Raw genomic sequence first — 18,501 nt, 5'->3', positions numbered from 1 at the left:
CAAACTTAATGATTCTATGGCTCTATGAAACCTTCTTGAAGCCTGGCAAGCTACTGCATCTTCAAAGCATGGATAACTTCTGGGCTGGGAGTGACAAGAAATTGATACGGGGAAAGAAAAATTGACTCCCAGATCATTTTTCTGAGGTGCTTGACCCAGTCACTATGGTGACCACGATGACTCACATCCGACAGCAAAGCAGCATTCTTAATCCACATCTCAGCGCTGCCTGAAAATGTCTCACAGCTTTCAGGTGTGCCTCCAGCAGTGGCCTGGAGAGCTATTTTCAGCTGATTTTGGCAGGTGAGTCCTTTGGAGAGCCCCTTATGAAATGAAATGGCAGTGAACAGGATCAGCTCATGAAATGAACCATCTGGCACAACCCTGAGCACATACTTAGAGGCAGAAGGTGACATCTATTTGTTTGTTCAGACACTCTTTCCTTAGAGATCACTGTGCCATGATTAAATCCCAGTGTTGACTTAATAGAGCAGCAAGCACCATGGCCTCATGGTGGCATTTGCAGAGGACAGCCACCAATAGAATGAAGGTTGTTGCCTTCTGCAGCTCTACTCCAGGTGGGAGGTGTGATCTCACAGAATCATAGAACAGTTTTAGTTGGAAGGGACCTTTAAAGGCCATCTGGTCCAACTCCCTGCAATGAACAGGGACACCTACAGCTCCATCAGGCTCTCAGAGACCCATCCAGCCTGACCTTGGGTGCTCCAGGGATGGGGCATCCATCACCTCTCTGGGTAACCTGTTCCAGGGCTTCACCACCTTTACTGTAAAGAACTTTTTCCTTATACCCAGTCTAAATCTATCCTCCTTTAGCTTGAAATCAAATGCCATCGCTATTGCTAACAGTAGCATTACAACAAAATAGTGTTTGTCCGGAGACCCCTTTGGCCTATGGTCTTTCAAAGAATTGAACGTGAAGCTGATTGTGAGCACAGAGTTGGTCTCCCAATGTGTACAGATCACCTGTGATCTTCTAAAGAAGGGGAAATCCAATTGGACCAGTGAAATAACATGAGTGATAAAAGCAAAAGTAAGCCTATTAAAAGATAAGACTTTTGGCTTGTTCAATGCAGCAAAAGAGAGCCTGTAAGGGAAGAAGTCATCTGACTCCCTATTTGCCTGAAGGGTGAAATCCAAAGAGAGAATGGAACCACATAAGAAAAAGGTGATATGGTGAAAAAAAATCTGAATGATTACAAAAGAGGCATGGATATATTCCGGCTGCAAACCATAAATTTTCTTACACTTAGGAGCTGTTAGATCCAGAATGGTCTCCCCAAAGCGTTGGCAACAAAGACCATGGAATGGCGCACACATGAGGTTTCATACTGGATTTTGAATGGGATTGTGCAATGCAGTCATCTGCAGGAGCAAGTATTTTCTCAAGATGGAAACAACTACCTTCAATCTGAGCACACCAGAACAGGGTATGACCAGGAGAAGAACAAGTGAAAGGATGATGAGCTACAAAGGAAAAAGGTACCTGAGGGACTGACAATGCACTTGGTGGGATTGTGGACCTGATTTGACTACGTGTCCTTCAATAACTTGTCTGAATTCTGCTGTGAGTCAGCCTGTTCTGCTTGGGGTGGTAAATGTCTCTTTTTGGAGCAAATGATTTTTGTTCTGTCCATTAGGCTGCTAATTTAATCACCTGTGGTTTCTCTATGTGTATGCTGATGGGTATGCACCAGAAGTGCAGAGAGTGAAGGAACAGACTTTTTCCAGCTGGATGTGTGGAATAAATCGAGACATGCTGAAGGTCACATTCAATATAAACAATCTCCACTCAGCCCCCTACTCTCACTTCCTTTAACTCAAAGAGCTTCAGACACAGGGAAAGTTCTGTTTTCAGTGCAAATGCTTTCCCTTGTTCCGTCATTGCATCAGGAAAATGAAAACACCCACATCCCAGTTCCCCTGACCTTTAGGGGGATCTATCCTGTAGGAGAGCAGTCTGCTGCCTGCTGGGGCCATCAAGGGATGCTAATGAAACCCAGGAGCCTGCACATCCTGAGTGCTGTTTTGCAAGCTGGTTCTCATGTCTCAGTATGAACAAGTGGGCAAAGATTAAAAGCTGTGATGGGAAAAGCTTTGTGCACACAAGAGAATGACACAGTCTTACTATGAGCATCACTCAATGGAGAAATGAAACCCACCACTGACAAGTGTCTCCACATTCCCCATCTTAGTTGGCCAATGGGATCCTACTTATCCAGACTGATGCACAAGTGATGAAGCCTACAGGAGAAACAGACAGATCACACTGGCAAAACCACTTGGATGCTCTTCTCCTTGTCACAGCCCTTCTTTCAAATACTTCTATACATTTTTCTGCTTTTCCAGCACTGAAGCATTAGGTGTGGAATTTGATGCTTGACAGCAACACCAAGGAAGGCAACTTGACTCTTCATGGCTACACTATCTTAGAGGAAAGCAGCAGTGACCAATGACAGCTTCAGAATTAGTAGGGTTTTCTTTAGGTCTTGTCTTTCACCCACCTTCTCTGTATATTTGCCTCATCTACCATCTCGGACAGCACTGGACATCTATCTTAAGGAATAAAATTGCACTCTACGTCTGGTTAGCACTCTCACTCTCTAGACTCCCATAGACAATAATGGGAGATCATAGAGTCACAGAATCATAGAATGGCTTGGGTTGGAAGAGACCTCGAAGATCATCCAGTTCCAGTCTCCCTACTGCAATGAGACACGCCGACCACCTGCAGCCACCTACCCATAGGCAACTACATGGAGAAGTTTTCACCCATGAATCTGGTCCCATATACCTCTTTGCTTATCTGCAAACTAGCAATAATTACACTCCTCATTTATCAAATAGGTGAGAGGGAAAGCAATGGTAAGGAGGTATTCAAGGATGGGGACTCAAGGAGAGAATGGGGTGGGCTGGAAGGTGACCAGATGCAAGGGGAATGGGGCTCTTCCCCCTGATTCCCTTCCTAGGATAGAAGAAGCTATCTACCGACATCTACACAGCTATTTTCTACCCCTTTGCCTGAGTGCTGGCAAAAAAGCAGTTTTCCTGCACTGATCCATCCTTCCATGCCTCTGCATGCTCAGCTTTTTGTGAGGACTACACTGTGAGAGTCCTATGATGTGTAGTGGCTCAGTTTTGTTTCCCAAGTCCCTCCCTGCAATATGGAGGGAGGCAGACAAGCTCATGGCAGACTGCCTGCTTGCCTTCACAACACATCCTCACAGCTTTCATGATAATTCCTGTGGAAAGCATTCTGGGAACAGAAAGAGCCCATGGCTATAAAACATTTCAGGTGCTGTTTGACAAGCATCTCCTGGATAAATAAGCAGAGGTTCAAGAGCTAGCACCTCATCTCAGGCCCTTCTCTATCTGCATTTAAAAGGGGCTGGTGAGCAGCTGATGGTGTCTCCATCCTTGTGTCATGTCATGTCTATGTGACCCATACCCTTCCAAATTGCATTTCTGAAATTATGTATGGGATAGGAGTGCACATCAGATCCCCCACCTAAGAGTCAGATGAGAGTGCTTCCACCTAGGGCAAGAAAACCCCCCACTGACAGCTCTACCAGTTGACTTTGGGGCTTGAAACTGGTTCTGAGACCCTGGACTTCAGGTTCCCTAACCTTGGCCCACCCTTGCACAGAGGGGTGGCAGTGCCTGAATCTGGACAACCATCTTTATGCTGGAGGGAGAGTGCCCATCCCTGTCCGGGTCACATTGTTCTTGAATTCCCCCTCCTGGCTTATTGCCACAGGGAGAGACCATATTGCGAATATGTCCATGCACCTCATTGCTTCTATGCTACTTTATCATCCTTTCTTCTTAATTTTCTTTCATTTTCCTTCATACTTTAACTTCCTTCTAAAATTTCTCCATGAGCTTTCCCCCATATAAATGGTTTCACAAAGTTTGCAGAGTCCACATTGAAATCAATTTCAGGATAGCATCCCCATCAAAGGCTGGGGCTGCCTTCTTTTATAGCAGGGGCTGCCTGTGGCTCAAGCAGTCTTTGCATAATCAATCCTTACATGGGAGAACTCCTGCAGAGCCTCCTCACATATTTTTTCCCCATTATGGGTGTCATCTGGAGGATTTGCCACATCTCTTATCAGTGCCTTCTCAGCTCTCGAGACCTTACGCTGCCACAGTTTTGCAAGGAAACGAAGACAGAATATTTGGACCTCTTTTATCCAGAAGATCGTAGAATCTGGAATCACAGAATACCCCAAGTTGAAAGGGACACACAAAGACCATCAGATCCAACTCCCAGCTGCACACAGGACAACCGTGTGATGTACTCTACCCTTTATCTCATAGGGAAAAACACGAACCCTTTTAGCTATAACGAATACAAACTGCTGAGCAGAAGAGGGGCAGCTCTGACTGCAGGCACTGAACCCAGTTACACCAAGCTGCTCATGCCCACATGGTTCAAGAAGCCTTTTAGGGCAGGTTTGTTTTGGACAGCCTGGCAGGGCATAGCTTAGTCCTTGTTCTCTCTTGCTGGTCCTCATTCATTGACTGTCATAAATGCACCCACTGTGAGCAAATGGACACACAGCTTGGACTTGACCAGGGCATGGATTTCTCACTGCAGAGATTCCTTGCATTTATTTATTTATGTATGTATTCTCACTACTGGACATGGGGAAAACTAGAATTTGCATCTCAGAGGCCTTAATGACAGGATTGTGAATTGCTTCGGGTTGGAAACTTCCCGGGTAGAGGAAATGCCCTCTCTTTAGTGAGCTGACAGTTGGGTTTCTGCCACCAGACCTGGTGGTTCTCTGGCTCTACTCCAGATGCATTAGCTAAGGAGAACTCTTAGAGAAAGGCTATTCATTAGGAGCAGCTAAACAGCCATATCCTGTTCCAGCCACTCCAGTAAATCCATCCTAGGGCTAATCGCGCCCATAAATTATGGTGCAAGGAGAAGTACAGTCTTCTGCTTCAGCATGATGATTTTTCTGCAGAGTTATAACAGAAAAAGTAGGACAGGCAGAAGTGGCTGACTGGTGTGTCAGCAATGCTGGAGAGCTACCAAGTGACTGTAGTACGTCTCTTAGCAGTGCCTCAGTATCTCTATGATCAAATGATGTATCAATCTAGTATCAAATGATGATGAACGGTGTTGTCTCCTTCCCTAAGGCCACCTGTGCATGTTCTCCTTGTTCCTATGTGGTCCTTTGAACCATAGAGCAGTCACCACGGGGATGAGTTTGTTCCCAGCATACGTTGTGTGGGAAGGTGTGAATTTTACCTCTTTCAGGTTTCCTCTCCAGCCTGGTGTGCAGATGGTCAATGCCACCAATGAATGCCCACCACACTGTTTTTGCACTTCTGTGGCTATAAGTTGCTTTGGAGGAAGTAGGAGAAAGGAGGGTGTTTGGGGCTGTGTGTTCAGTTACAGGTGTGAAGGGTTTAGAACTCTCTGGATGGAAAGATCTTGCAAAGGCAGAGAAGGAAGTGCTCATCACTCACTGTCCCTAATGGCACTTAGAAGGAAATATTCACAGCAAATACCAGTGGTGATTAACTGCCAAATCAGAAAGCATTTCTCCCATGGAAGCATCCAGATGCTGAACTTTAATACTAAAGTAATTCCTCATGAACTCACTCACTTGCAAATCCCCAAACCCTCCCAACCACAATCAAAGCAATAAGATGTGCATTAAAAAAAATCCAGGACTGTAAATGACATTTGGCACTTGGAAAAACTCCTGTGGGGTTTGAGCACTGAGAGAGAGAGGAGACAGCTCTGTTTTGGGGCTCAGCAAGCCGTCTGGTTTTGTGTCACCTTGAAGTCCTATGATCTCAGGGCTGATGGAGACCAGCTCAACCATCTCTATGCCTCGTGAGCCTCACTGCATCCCATGCCTACTGCCTGGGCTGCACTGAGTGAAGAGGAAATGTCTTTGGGACACATACAAAATATAGTTAATGCATATAAATAACAAAACTTCTTTTAAAAACTATTTTTTTTTACTAAAACATAATAAAAATAGGGTAAAAAAAAAGCATAACATTCATGGGCTGGATACATATGGACTACAGGTACCAATTTTGGTCTTCAGCTGCTATACAGATATGTTTTCTCAAATATTTTATTAGATTCTTATGTTCCTTGCTTCACAATTAATTCCTGTGATAAAAATTGTCTTATTTAACTCTATTAAGCTAAGATTTCCAAACACTTTGTACTACAACCTATGTAATAAAACTTCAAAATGAACGGTCCTGAACTTGCAAAGTGAAAGACTCAAAAGATGGACAAAGTCAAAGTGGAAGCACAATTACAAAACTTCATCTTCTTGCATTTAAAGGGTTTAACTTCAGAACTGTTCTCTGCTCTCTCTGCAGCATCCCTACCATGCCAGCTGCAAGGAGAAGTGGATGTTTAGTTGAGTAATAGTTCAACAGAGCTATTCAGTATCTCCTTGCTGGTTAGTACGTGGCTCCATGCTTTATAAATCACCCTACTCTGATGACAGAATTGTTTCCCCGTGGATTTATGAAGGTACTTATCTCAGTGACAAACACATACATATTTCTTAACATATATATCTATCTTTGGGGAGACAAAGCTGCCTTAGAACCATTTTACCATCCTACCTACTGTGTAATTTCAAAATATGTCTTTATTTAGGATGTGGAGTCTTGAGCCCTTGGTGTTACAGCCCTTGGTACTTTTGGGGTCAAAAGTTTTCACATTTCTGGTTTAGTTAGGAACATTAGCATGAGATGAACTGCAGCCTAAAAATACATCGTCTTCATTATTGTCTATGTAGAAAACTGAAAAGCAATGGGCTGAAGTCAGTGCTGTTGGCATCCAAAGCCAGGGACTCTCTTTACAGTAGGAATGGAAAACCTTCTCTAAGGTTATTTGACACTAGAAAGTGGGACTTTATTTGAGGGGGGTCCAATAATCTTAGTAGGTACTATCAACCCTACCTACCCTACCTGGAATAAAGCACAGCAATCCTATCAGGTAAAAATCCTGAACAATTGATTTGTGTCACTTTCCAAGAGAAAATGCATTCAAATTCTGAAAAACCTTGAACAAAACTGATGTATATATTCATTAAAATGAATGCGCCTCTAATTAAAGCCTGCAGGTAATACGAACATTTTACAACACAACTTCCTATCATGACACAGTTGCTAAGATGTAGTTTATGCTGTTTGCTATGACAAAACCAATTAAAAACAAGCTGGTTGAGGGAGATTAGGCAGCTGCCTTGCACGATCATGACAAAGAGCAATTTTTGCTACATCCCATTAACCAGTTCATGAGAATTAATGAGTAAATATTTATCCAGATATGGATTAATGCAGATAGATCAGGGGAATTAAATGTTGCTTCCTATAATATCTTGGACAACATTTTGTGTGGGTAAGTATAATAAACCTTTCAAACCCAGCTTAATATAAATGCATTTAATGTTACACTGCACATTTTCCTGTTGGTCTGAAAATTCCTGTTGAGAGGATTTATAACATTCTGCCCACTGAACCACAGTAGCTTTAATTTTTTCAAAATCTCTCTCTTTTTTTTTCCCCCCCTTGTTTGGGGTACATCCATTATAGCAACTGCCTCCAGATGCGTCAAGGCACAGAGATATAAAAACAGACATTTGGCTTTAAATAGTTTTATTTGGTGGAGCAGTGGGTGGAATGGGAGCACAGTAATCCCTTATATAGGCCATGAGAGATCTGGGTCCTATTCTCAGTCACTTCATAGAGTCACTACTCTAATTTGGCCAAGTAGGGAAGAGCGTATGTTTAAACTTGGGTGCCCAAGCTGTGGTTTGAGGTCCAGATTGCTGCACTTCTTGTAACAGGGCAGAAAAACTATATTACAAGCATCCATCTGTAGCCTTCTCCATAGGGTAGTGGGTAGAAAAAGAGCCATGCACTCACTTGGGCTCTAAACAATCTTTTTTTTCTTTCTAGCTATTTCATAGAGTCATAGAATGATTAAGGCTGGAAAAGACCTCTAAAATCAAGTCTAGTAATCAATCTGTCCCCACCCAACCACAACACCAAACCTTGTTGCTCAGTGCAACAGGCATATACAGTTTGCCTGTTTTAGATTATCTTCAGGTAGATGCAATCAATGTGGATCACTCATAGCCAGGGGCTGTACACACCTGGACTCTCCCATATGCACCCCTGCTTTGCCTACCATGCACATCCTATACATCATGCCATACAAAATGAAATTCTGGTAGGCTGCAACAATGCATTAAAGTTATTGTAGACACTCTGAACCATAAAATAAGAACTGCAGAAAATACATTTGAAAACTGATTAAGCAGCAGTTTAATTTTCCTGGGAAATTAATGGATTTGCCCATACCTCAGTGCTTTAAAAACAGATTTGAAGAAAAAGGTCAGGAATGGTCGAGGGCCAAGTAATCTTCCCTAAGACATATAGATGGGCTGGAAGGTCCATCCATCCCCCACAATTTAGCTCATTTATTCTAGTGTGGTACAAATCCATTTGATGAAAAATCCTATGGTGGAAAGCAGATGAGAAGAATTTTCTCTTTTGCCTGGGTGGTGTCCAATAAATCAAACTGGAGCCTGGCATTGAACAGATTTTGAGTCTCTGGGTCTATATCTTTGCTGGCATTTTTAAGAAATGTATGCTTCCTATGGCTCAGGATCAGTGGGGAATGCTTGGCAGATAGAATAGTCCCTTGCTATTGCTCTGCTTTCAGTTTTACTTGATGCTTTGATTCCAGTTCATCCCAATATCCAGTCAAAAATCCTTCTTCAGGTCAAAGCAGCTTCCCACTGCTTTTTCCATGCCAATTCTGCCTCTTTCACCATGACTCAGATTATTTCAGGAGATATAAGGCATTGTCCTTACAATCAAAGTATCTGAATAGTTTCTCTTTCATCTTCCTCCTCTCAAATTCCACCTTAGATCAGGTCCTTCTGAGCACAACCAAATTAAAGAAGACTGATTTTCTGTGGAAATGTGTATTTTTAGTGAATGTTTTTTTTTTGCGTCTAAAAAGGAGCAGAGCTCACTCTGCAATCACAGAATCGAATCAAAGAATCATTAAGGTTGGAAAAGACCTCTAAGATCATCAAATCCAACCACCCACCCATCAATCTTCCTTCCGTGGGGAACGGTATATAAGTTTCCACTCATTTGCCTATCATCTGCCCATTTTAATGAAACTTGTGGGAATTTAATAGATTGGAGACCTTTAGCACTTTCTTAAATGTGACTGAGATTGATGAAAGACTTCAGCAGAGGGTGGGAAAAGGTTGACATGCACATAGGCATAGAGTGACGATATAAGCTTTGCTTTTCCTTAGGAAAAACGTGCTAAATACTCTTCTACTAGAATTGAATTAGATTCTCCTACCAGAATAGGGTCAGTCTCATCTGCAGTGTGCTTCTTCCCACACTGTCCTCCCCATCATTTATTTTACAAATTAGTTTCTGAAATATGAGCAATGCTATGCTTCTGTGAGCCCATCTTGTGCAAAATATTTTGTGAAAGGACGTCTTCTGCCCTCTGCAAAATAGCACCTTCAAAAGTAATTTTGTTCTGGCTTGAAGAAACCCTTTCTTAAACCAGTTTTTGTAGCTGTCTTTCCTTCAGGATGAAGAGAAAACAAAAGCCAGGATTCTGATTTTCTCAACAAGTGTAAGACAAGGATTTTTCTTGTACTGAGGGATTCCTTGTCTGAGTAAGCTGTTGCTTGTGGGGGGATGGGCTGCAGGGATCCTTATGTTGTTGTCTTTTGCCTTGTGTGGCACTAGCTCACACTGGCACTGATTTTATGCAATCATTAAGGTTCAAAAAGACCTCTGGCATCGTGAGGTCCAAATATCAACCCATCAATCCACTAACCATGTCCATCAAAATCAAATCCAAAGAATAACAAACATAGGAGCCCACCACCCAGACCGGACTACTTTTGTTAAAAACCAAGAGCCCTGGAGGTACCATCCCAGGTACATGATTCCAAGGGATGGTTGTTCCTCTTGGATGCTTCTGGAGTGATGATAAAAAAAGGCTTTGCCTTTACTCCTCCTATGGTCCCAAATGGGGTCCCAGTAGGGATTTTCATGCTCCCTAGACACTGAAGAGTGGATGGGAAGCAGAGCTGTATTATCCTTTTCTTATTTATTTCCTCTTGCATCACACTGGAGACAGGAGATAACTACCTACAGGTGTTGTATGGAGGATTCTTTAACTACTGTGTAAATGTCTACTGAAAGGACAAATTCAGCACCTAACTTTGTTAGTGGCTTTCCATTAGCAGAAGAGCCAATGAGTTCTCTATGGTGTGTTTCTTAAGAGAGTGTTCAAGTGTAGATTCTTCTGTGTCTAATAAAAGGTTGAGCTCATACAGCATTGAGCTTTTCCTCACCTGGGCATGTTGCTTCCATTAAATTTCAAAATATCTAGACTAGGTTATATCTCATGTGTCTACAGCTGAGGCGGAGGAGCTACTGATGAGACAACCAAAGGAACATCAACTGTATCACACAAAATACCCTTTAATACCCGCCTGGCATCTCTGAGGAGCCTCCAGTTATGTTCCCTTGTCAGGTCTTTGGCAAACGAAGAGGCATCCTGGCATAAATCACGACCATTATATGTGATAACCAGATAAGGCAGCTTGGTAGAGGTCTACTACACATCCAACAAAAGACACAGCCCATTAGGGCAATCTTGTAATCAGGATTTCATCTCTTGTTGAACAACCTGCAGCTTAAAAAGTCTCATTAGCCATGCAAACCAGCAATTGTGTTAAAACTGGAGATGGCATCTTATGCTTGGGGACGTGTTTCACAAACCCAAGAGCTAAATTACTCAGCTGATAAATAGACTGTGGAGGTATTTAGAAACTAGAGCTGGTTTAAAGAAGCACGTTTGCAGATTATTCAAGCACAGAGAAACGACCGAGAGCACTCACTGCATACATAGGTCCCGTTACTTAAAATTTGTAGTAGCTTCTCAGTGCTGATGTGATAAATATTCATTTTGTTTAATTAAGGTGGAAGCTGTGCTGCAGAAAAACGCAAAGACGTGCACAGCCTAACACAGACACTGCTGGCAGAGCCAGTTGAAGATGTTCTGATTACTCAGCCCATGCTATGCAGAGCTGGGAGGCTTTTCTCATCACTTATCCCCATTCAGGCAACAGTTGGTCAACAGTCAATTATTACTTCTCGCAAACTCACGACAAATGGAATAAGAAAGTCAAAATGTTTTGATATTTTCGGGAGAAAACAGAGCACATTCATTGCATTTTAAATGTGACGTCTCATGCTGAAATGCACCTGAGTGCTCATTTCTTAATTAACTTCTTTTCATCCTTTCCTTAAATTGGAACATTATGTTTAACTTCAAACGAAAGCGTTATTAGTTTCCAATCACTGTTTCACTTTCATTAAAAATACATACATTTATAACATATCCAATTGGCTCCAAACACTCTCTCATGTTTGTCCAGCAAGCAAATACAAAGACCATTCCACTTAACCATTTACAACCTTCTTTCCAATGAGAACTACTCAGTTTATGGATTTGCAGCAAAATTCACTGATTTCTCTGAATTTCAGACCCACTTCCTGAGCTGTAAAATCACAGACTGGACTTTGCAGAAGTTTATTTCCTCCTCCTAGATAGCACTGAATGATTAGCTGACTTGAATCGGAAAATGCAATTAATAAAAGGGAGGTGAAATCAAAGGCAGCATACTTCGTAGTCACAAAATAAATGAACTTTTGCTGTGTTTATATTATGCACATAATATGGCAGGAAGTGGAGATCAAAACTGTGTTTATAAAGAACTTGCATGCTTGGAAGAAGAAAATGAGTTCAGAGGAGGCACTTAAGGAATAAAGCCTGGATTTCTAGCTGGCGTAAATCAGCATTTTCCTTTTACTTCAGTGCAACAGTTGTGACTTGCATCACTGCAGGAGCTGGTTCAAGGGTTTCAAAGAAGGACAGAGTTCCCTCAGGGGAACTGAGGTACCCTCTGATTCTAGGTTTCATAGCTAGAGAAGCTTAGCACAGCCTGAGATAAACCACCAACATCTCTACTCACACTGGGTGAACACTTAGCAGAGCTGAGAGTGTTTCCCTACTCTGAGATGAGAAGTGTGGTGGACTGTGGAACACAAAGTTCCCACACAATGGTGTGACAGAACTCCCTGCTTGGCTGGGCTCTGTGCAAAGCCCATCGTGTACATTCAGAAGTTATTTTAACACTTTTGCTTTCTCCCCTGATTTAGCTACATCACCCCAGATGATTAATCTGATCCCTTGAGCTGATGATTGCTGTTCTGTGAGATGATGGTGAAAAGCTCTGGGTTCTCTGCATTTTGTGGGCCATGTGTCCTGCTCCAGGTCCCAACACAACATCAGCTTCCTGAGAAGTCATCAGGTCTCATGTTTCAGCCTCTGACATAGATTCATAGAATCCTTAAAGTTGGAAAAGACCTCCAAGATCACCAACCAAACACCCATCCCCACCATGACCACTAACCATGTCCTGTGCAGAGTTAAACTTCCCTCATCTCCAGCATCACCACCAGTTCCCAGCTGGGGTGAGAGCCCTGAGCACATGGAGGCAGATCAGATGCCCTCCCCAAAACTGGGATGAAGGGAAAATGGGGACAGAACTGTAAAGCCGTTGGGAACCATTATGCCGTAATTACAGCCTGTTCGAAACAGAGCTGCTTCCTGCCTCCCCAGCCTGAACTCCATTAATTAAAGTGCTGAATGCAGAATAAATTAATTAAACCTTTTTTTTTGGTTGTTGTTGCTATTTTATCCAGTTGCTGTATATTTTGATGGATTATGCACCTCCGTTTAATAAATACTGAACAAGTGTTAATTAACTGGATTAATTCACTGCTGGTTTCTTGACCTATCTGTTACCTTTCCCTCAACTCCACACCTGAGTTGTGTCCTAGAAGTTTATACCAAGAAGTAAGGACCTGGGGCTCTGGCTGGGACAGGGGACAGGGTCACTTACCAAAAGGCAGGACGAAGAAGAAGGGGAACCAACAGAGGATGAAAACGCCCACAACAATGGCAAGAGTCTTGGCTGCTTTTTTCTCACGGGAGAACTTGAGGAGCCGCACGGAGAGGGAGCTCCTGAAGTTGTGCCCTTTGCTCCGGGTGCTGGAGAGAGGCTCCTCCAGCACGCTGCGGCAGTGGATGCGCAGTACCACCTCCATGGATTTATTCCTCTCCTTCTTGACCCCCGCCTCCAAGCTCCGGGTTGTCCTCCTGGCCACAACATACACCCGGCAGTACATCACCAGGATGATGGTCAGGGGGAGGTAGAAGGAGAAAAGGGATGAGAACAGGGCATAGCCTGGCTCCTCGGTGATGCTACAGATGCTCTCATCCGGTGGCGGTGGCTCCTTCCACCCCAGCAGCGGCCCAATGGAGATGACCATGGAGGAGAGCCAGACCACCACCAGGATGACCCCAGCCTTCCTCTCTGTCATGATGGTGGGATACTTGAGGGAATACTTGACGCCGATATACCTGTCCACAGAGATGATGCACAAGCTCATGATGGAGGCAGAGCAGCACAGCACATCCACCGCTGCCCAGATGTTACAGAAGATGCGGCCAAACACCCAAAAACCCAACACCTCCAAGGTGGCTGAAAAGGGCAGCACGGTGGTGCTGAGCAGCAGGTCGGCGATGGCCAGGTTAACGATGAAGTAGTTGGTGACTGTCTGCAGGTGCCGGTTGCAAGCCACTGACAGGATGACAAGGATGTTGCCCACGATGGCTGAGAGGATGAAGACAGCCAAGAAGACCCCGACGCCGACCGCCTGCACGTCCAAGGCGAATGTCAGCGTGGTGCCGTTTCCTTCGGGGGACTCCTCACCTTGCAGCCCCCAGGACTGGTTGGCACCGCTCTGGCTGCCCTGTCCCGTCCTGTTCCCACTCAAGCTGCCATTGCTCAGCTCAGGGAAAGTCATCGTAAAAAAAGTCCAGGCTCCATGGAGGGCGAGGAGAAATCGATGCCGAGGCGCAGCTTCCCCGGCATGATCCTCGCAGCCCCCTCCACGACTCTCTCAGCACCTCACCCCAAAAACTGGGGCAAGGTCTGCCTCCCCCGAGCCGGGATGGAGGGACGGAGTAGTGATGGAGTGATCTCCCAGCCTTCTTCACGCCGGATTGCGGTGCCCCCCTCCCCGCGACAGCCCCGCCGCCGTCCCACCGGGGGGGGCAGCGAGGACGGGACCCCCCCGCTGCCCTCTCATACTCCGGGGCTGCGCTGGGGCAGCGGCTGAGCAGCGTTCGGTTCTCTCTGTTCGCTTTCCCCGCTCGGTCGATAGAGCTCCGGGAGGGGCGAAGGGAGGGGAAGGAGGGGTGGGCCGGTCCGGGGGGTGTCAGGTGGAGGAGGAGGAGAAGGAGGAGGCGGTGCGGCTCTACGGGGCGAGGCGAGCTCCGGGGCAGGGAGAAGCGTGTAGAGCACCCCGCGAAGAGGAGAAAGGATGTTGGGGGACAGGAACCCGCTCGCGGGGACAGGACCCACTCGGCTGGAGTCACCCGCTCGGGGAGATGGGACTAACACGGGGGAGATAGGAACCCCCAGGGATGGACACGCGTGGGAGAGTAGGGAAGCATCACAACGGGGGCGGGCAGCGGCGGGGGGAGCGGGAGAACATTCGTGGGCGTCATCAGGCACCGCTCGGGGGTTCAGGCAGCGCTGGGATGCAGACACCTCGGAACGGGGCAGCACTCGGGGGCCGCCGACCCGCCGCCCGCAGCCGCCAGGGAGCAGCAGAGCGCACGGATTGCCCGGCGGTGCTGTCAGACATCGCAACCCCCCACTCGCCCTCTCCGGGGGTCGTCAGTGTGCTGTGGGGCAGAGGAGAGGATGTGGTACCCACTGTGCCGCAGACCTGGCCTCTATACCCCACCGAGAGGCTGTTTGGAAGGGATGGTGGGTCATCCACATCTTCAGTGTCCCACTGGGAGTGTTTCCTGCAGGGTTGGCAGCCCCCTCCACCCCCAGCCTTAGCATCTCACTAGAATGATGTTTTGCAAGGCAAGAAACCCTCATCCCTCGCTCTTCATCTTCAGCATCCCACCACAATGATGCCCTACAATGTTGACTGTTAACCTCCCACTCTAGCATACCAACAGAGTGATGCCCTAAAAGCTGGAAAACTCATTCCCTCACTCCCCATCTTTAACATCCCACCACAATGATGCCCAGCAAGGCTGGAAACCATCACCCCCTATCACCCATCCCCCATCTCCAACATCCCACTGGAACGATGCCTTACAAGGCTGGTAGGTCTCTTTTCACGCCAGGACAGGACTTCCAGCAAGCATCCTTGCCAGCACTGATCCTCCCCCCAAGCTCCTCCAGCCCATGTATCCTGCCTGCTTTGTGAGCATGGTGCCCCTTGTTCATCCCTTTTAACAGCAGCAGGAACAATGGATGTCTTGCATTCAGTGGCAGTTCTGTGTCTGCAACTTAACCCTGCTGCAGGACTTTGAAACAGCAACGTATGATTAAAACATGTACAGGATATTATTTCTGGGTAATTAAAGCTGTGTTGTTGTGTTTTATTGTTTATTTGTTTGTTTGTTTGTTTCCCACTGATAAAACCAGATCCTGTTTATGCTGGTTGCCTCCCAGTGACCCTATTCTTCTGCCTCCATACATTGTGATGGGGACTGACTCCAGTGTAGGACAGTTTTCCCTCAGCTGCTTTCGACTCTACACAGGAAATATTTCCTTGCAGTGTGTTTACCCATGAGTTTTCAACTTTCTTTTCTTAACATAAATAAAATTACATTAAAAAAGGCTTTAAAGGGCAGTTCAAGTAGATAGTGAGGTGATTTGACTAACAGAGCAGGGCACGTCTGTTGATTCAGTGGATATGAGAGTGAGCAAAAAATGATAGTACATAAATTCCCATATATTTTCCTTGACATTCACTGCAGGAAATGACACATTATTGATCTTCCTCATTTCTTCTGTGCACTTTTCTGACCCTTAAGATTTAACCCATCTTCCTAGAGCTGGGTTTTTGACCCTGCTGGGAACAAGCTCAGTAGAGCAACTGGAACATGCAAGCAAAAAACTAAACTGGAACTATTACAGTTAATTTAAGCTGAGAAGGGACAGGTTTATGCTAACTCACTTAAACCCAAATCCACATGCTCCTATAGGTCTATATGGAGGAATAGAAGTGCCTGAAAGTAATGCAGCTCTTTTGAGACCTTGGAACATGGCCAATCTTTTGGGTTGGAGCTGGAAGGAGGTGCAGCTTTTTCTCCCCTTTCGTAGAATCATGGAATCATTAAGGTTGGAAAAGACCTCTAAGATCCAACTCTAAGGTCCAGCCATCGGTCCATCACAACCATGGCCACTTTGACATGCTGTTGTCCAACCATCAATCCATCATCATCAGCACGGGCACTTTGGCAGTTCTTTCCTCCTTGTATTGTATCTTCTGTCATATAATTATAGAGTCATAGAATCACCAAGGTTGGAAAAGACCTACAAGATCATCCACTTCAACCTGTCTGGGGCTGAGTTTACCCTAGGACTTGAATTTCAGGCACAGGTAGCTCTGTGTGGCACTGTGCATAGGGCTTTTAAAATAAAAGTCACATGAAGCCCATGAACATATGTAGTACACCATGCCAGTTACAACTTGTGCATGTGCCTTGTAAAGGGAAGGCAGTTTTTAAGTGCAGAAGACCACAGCTTAAAGCACTTTGATCCACATTTGCATGCATCCCAGATTTGCACTCACAGTGCTGTGCCCTTGGTGCACCTTTCCTCTGCAAAGGAGAATGAGCTGTGGTGCAGCTGCCTGCAGCATCCCCTGGGCCCAGTGACTGGAGAGATGGATCCTGTTCTCATCATGCTGGAATTATAGTATTTAAGTGATTGTAGAGATGTGCATAACTTGCCATAGGCCAGCGATTCAATGATCCCCTGGGAAACGGGTCCGATCTTCACTGCCATGTCCAGCTGGAGGCTGGTGAGCTCTGCTTGCTTCTCTGATCCTCTGACCCCAAGGCTTTAAACATAATAAAACATGGGATAGAAGTGATTGTGAGCGATGATTCAAACCTGTGCTGCTGTCTTGGTTTAAAGAATAAGAAATAAAAAGCACTAAAATTCTCAGCTCATCTCTCATGGTGCTGCTCCCTGAACTATCCCAGCCACTGTCACATCAACACCATTAATATCTTTTAGTGCATTTGTTACTTTTCTGCTGTATCTGTGAATGCATCTTCTTGCTTGTTCCTTTCCTGTTTTGTTTTGTTTATTTCTAAATGTCATTTTATTTTTCCTTTTTGCTGTCTTTCTGCAGTCCTGGTGGCCACCAGTGGTCTCCAGACAACACATGGGAAGGCAATGGTGACCCAAGCCCCCTTAATAAGGACAGATTTACTTCTTCCAAATCCATCTGCTGCTCTGGTGTTTTCCTCCTGCAGCAGACCCCAGTGCCTCCCTATCCTCTCCAATAGAATGTCTCCCCTGATACAACATACACTTTCTTTTTGCTGTTATGCCTTGTTGCCAGTTGATGTGAAGACTAATTTATGAACTTCTTATGGGCTTTAGTTTAATTTTTGGATAGCTGTATAGAAAAAGACAAAGGGAAAAAGAGAGAAAAATAAAAGACAGGAAAGGAGAAGGGTAACGAAACACATTAACTTTTCTTTGATCATTCTTATAGTGCAAGACAGGGATTTCTTGGAAAGAAACCAGTGGAGGGCCACAAAGATGCTGAAGGGCCTAGAGCATCTCCTCTATGAAAGGCTAAGTGAACTGGGTCTGTTTAGCCTTGAGAAAAGAAGACTGAGAGGGGACCTGAAGGAGATAAGCCTGGTTTGCAGAGCTGATTGGAAGTGTTTGTTTTTCCAGTGGAAATGTTGATGTGTTCAAAATGAAGCATTCCATGGGGATGTTCTGCTTTGTCTTTTCAGTCTTTTAAGAATAAAGCTTCTTAATACCAAGAGGAACATTTTCAGATTTGTATTTCAAAATGGATTTGGGGTGTGTGTGTATTGGGAGGGGGTGGGGGGAGAGAAATGGGCAAAATGTAAAACCAATTACTTCAGAAACGGCAGGCAGAATTAACAATTAGCAGAACACTTGCTAATGATTAGTTTAAAAAGAACAGTCATTGATGTACGGAGTAAAAATAAATAGTAGCACAAAAGATACATCAAAGCAGAGCTAAATATATGAATCAAAATGCTACAGAAGGTCAAAACTGCAATGAAAGTCTTCTCTGTCACCACAGAAGAATATTTGTGCTGACAGTTTGTTTCTCTTTGAGAAATTTCCCCTTCTCCAAATGTTGGTATTTATTTGCCATTTGTATTTTTCCAACTGGGGAGGAACTCAGACAAGCAGCTGCCCCAAATGGCAGGTATGGTAACAGCCCTGAACAAATACCCCTCTGATGTGTTAAAGTTTGCTTCCCATGAAT

The 18,501-nt window shown here is 44.9% G+C and overlaps 1 protein-coding gene across 2 annotated transcripts in view; it reads right to left on the bottom strand.

The window, feature by feature from the left end:
- The window catches only part of ADRA1D (adrenoceptor alpha 1D), a 38,369-nt gene extending 23,972 nt beyond the window's left edge, over window positions 1-14,397 (bottom strand). Inside the window, exon 1 of one of the 2 annotated variants that reach the window (XM_032444193.1) lies at window positions 13,038-14,397. In XM_032444193.1, coding sequence (XP_032300084.1) covers window positions 13,038-14,004 — 967 coding nt within the window. In that variant the 5' untranslated portion in view covers window positions 14,005-14,397. The remainder of the gene's footprint in view (window positions 1-13,037) is intronic. The other variant, XM_015863039.2, reaches the window with a different exon arrangement.
- Between the last annotated feature and the right edge of the window lie 4,104 nt (window positions 14,398-18,501).

The sequence above is a fragment of the Coturnix japonica genome, chromosome 4, assembly GCF_001577835.2.
Source record: "Coturnix japonica isolate 7356 chromosome 4, Coturnix japonica 2.1, whole genome shotgun sequence".
In the NCBI taxonomy this organism is placed as follows: Eukaryota; Metazoa; Chordata; class Aves; order Galliformes; family Phasianidae; genus Coturnix; species Coturnix japonica.
This window is presented reverse-complemented; position numbering and strand designations above follow the sequence as displayed.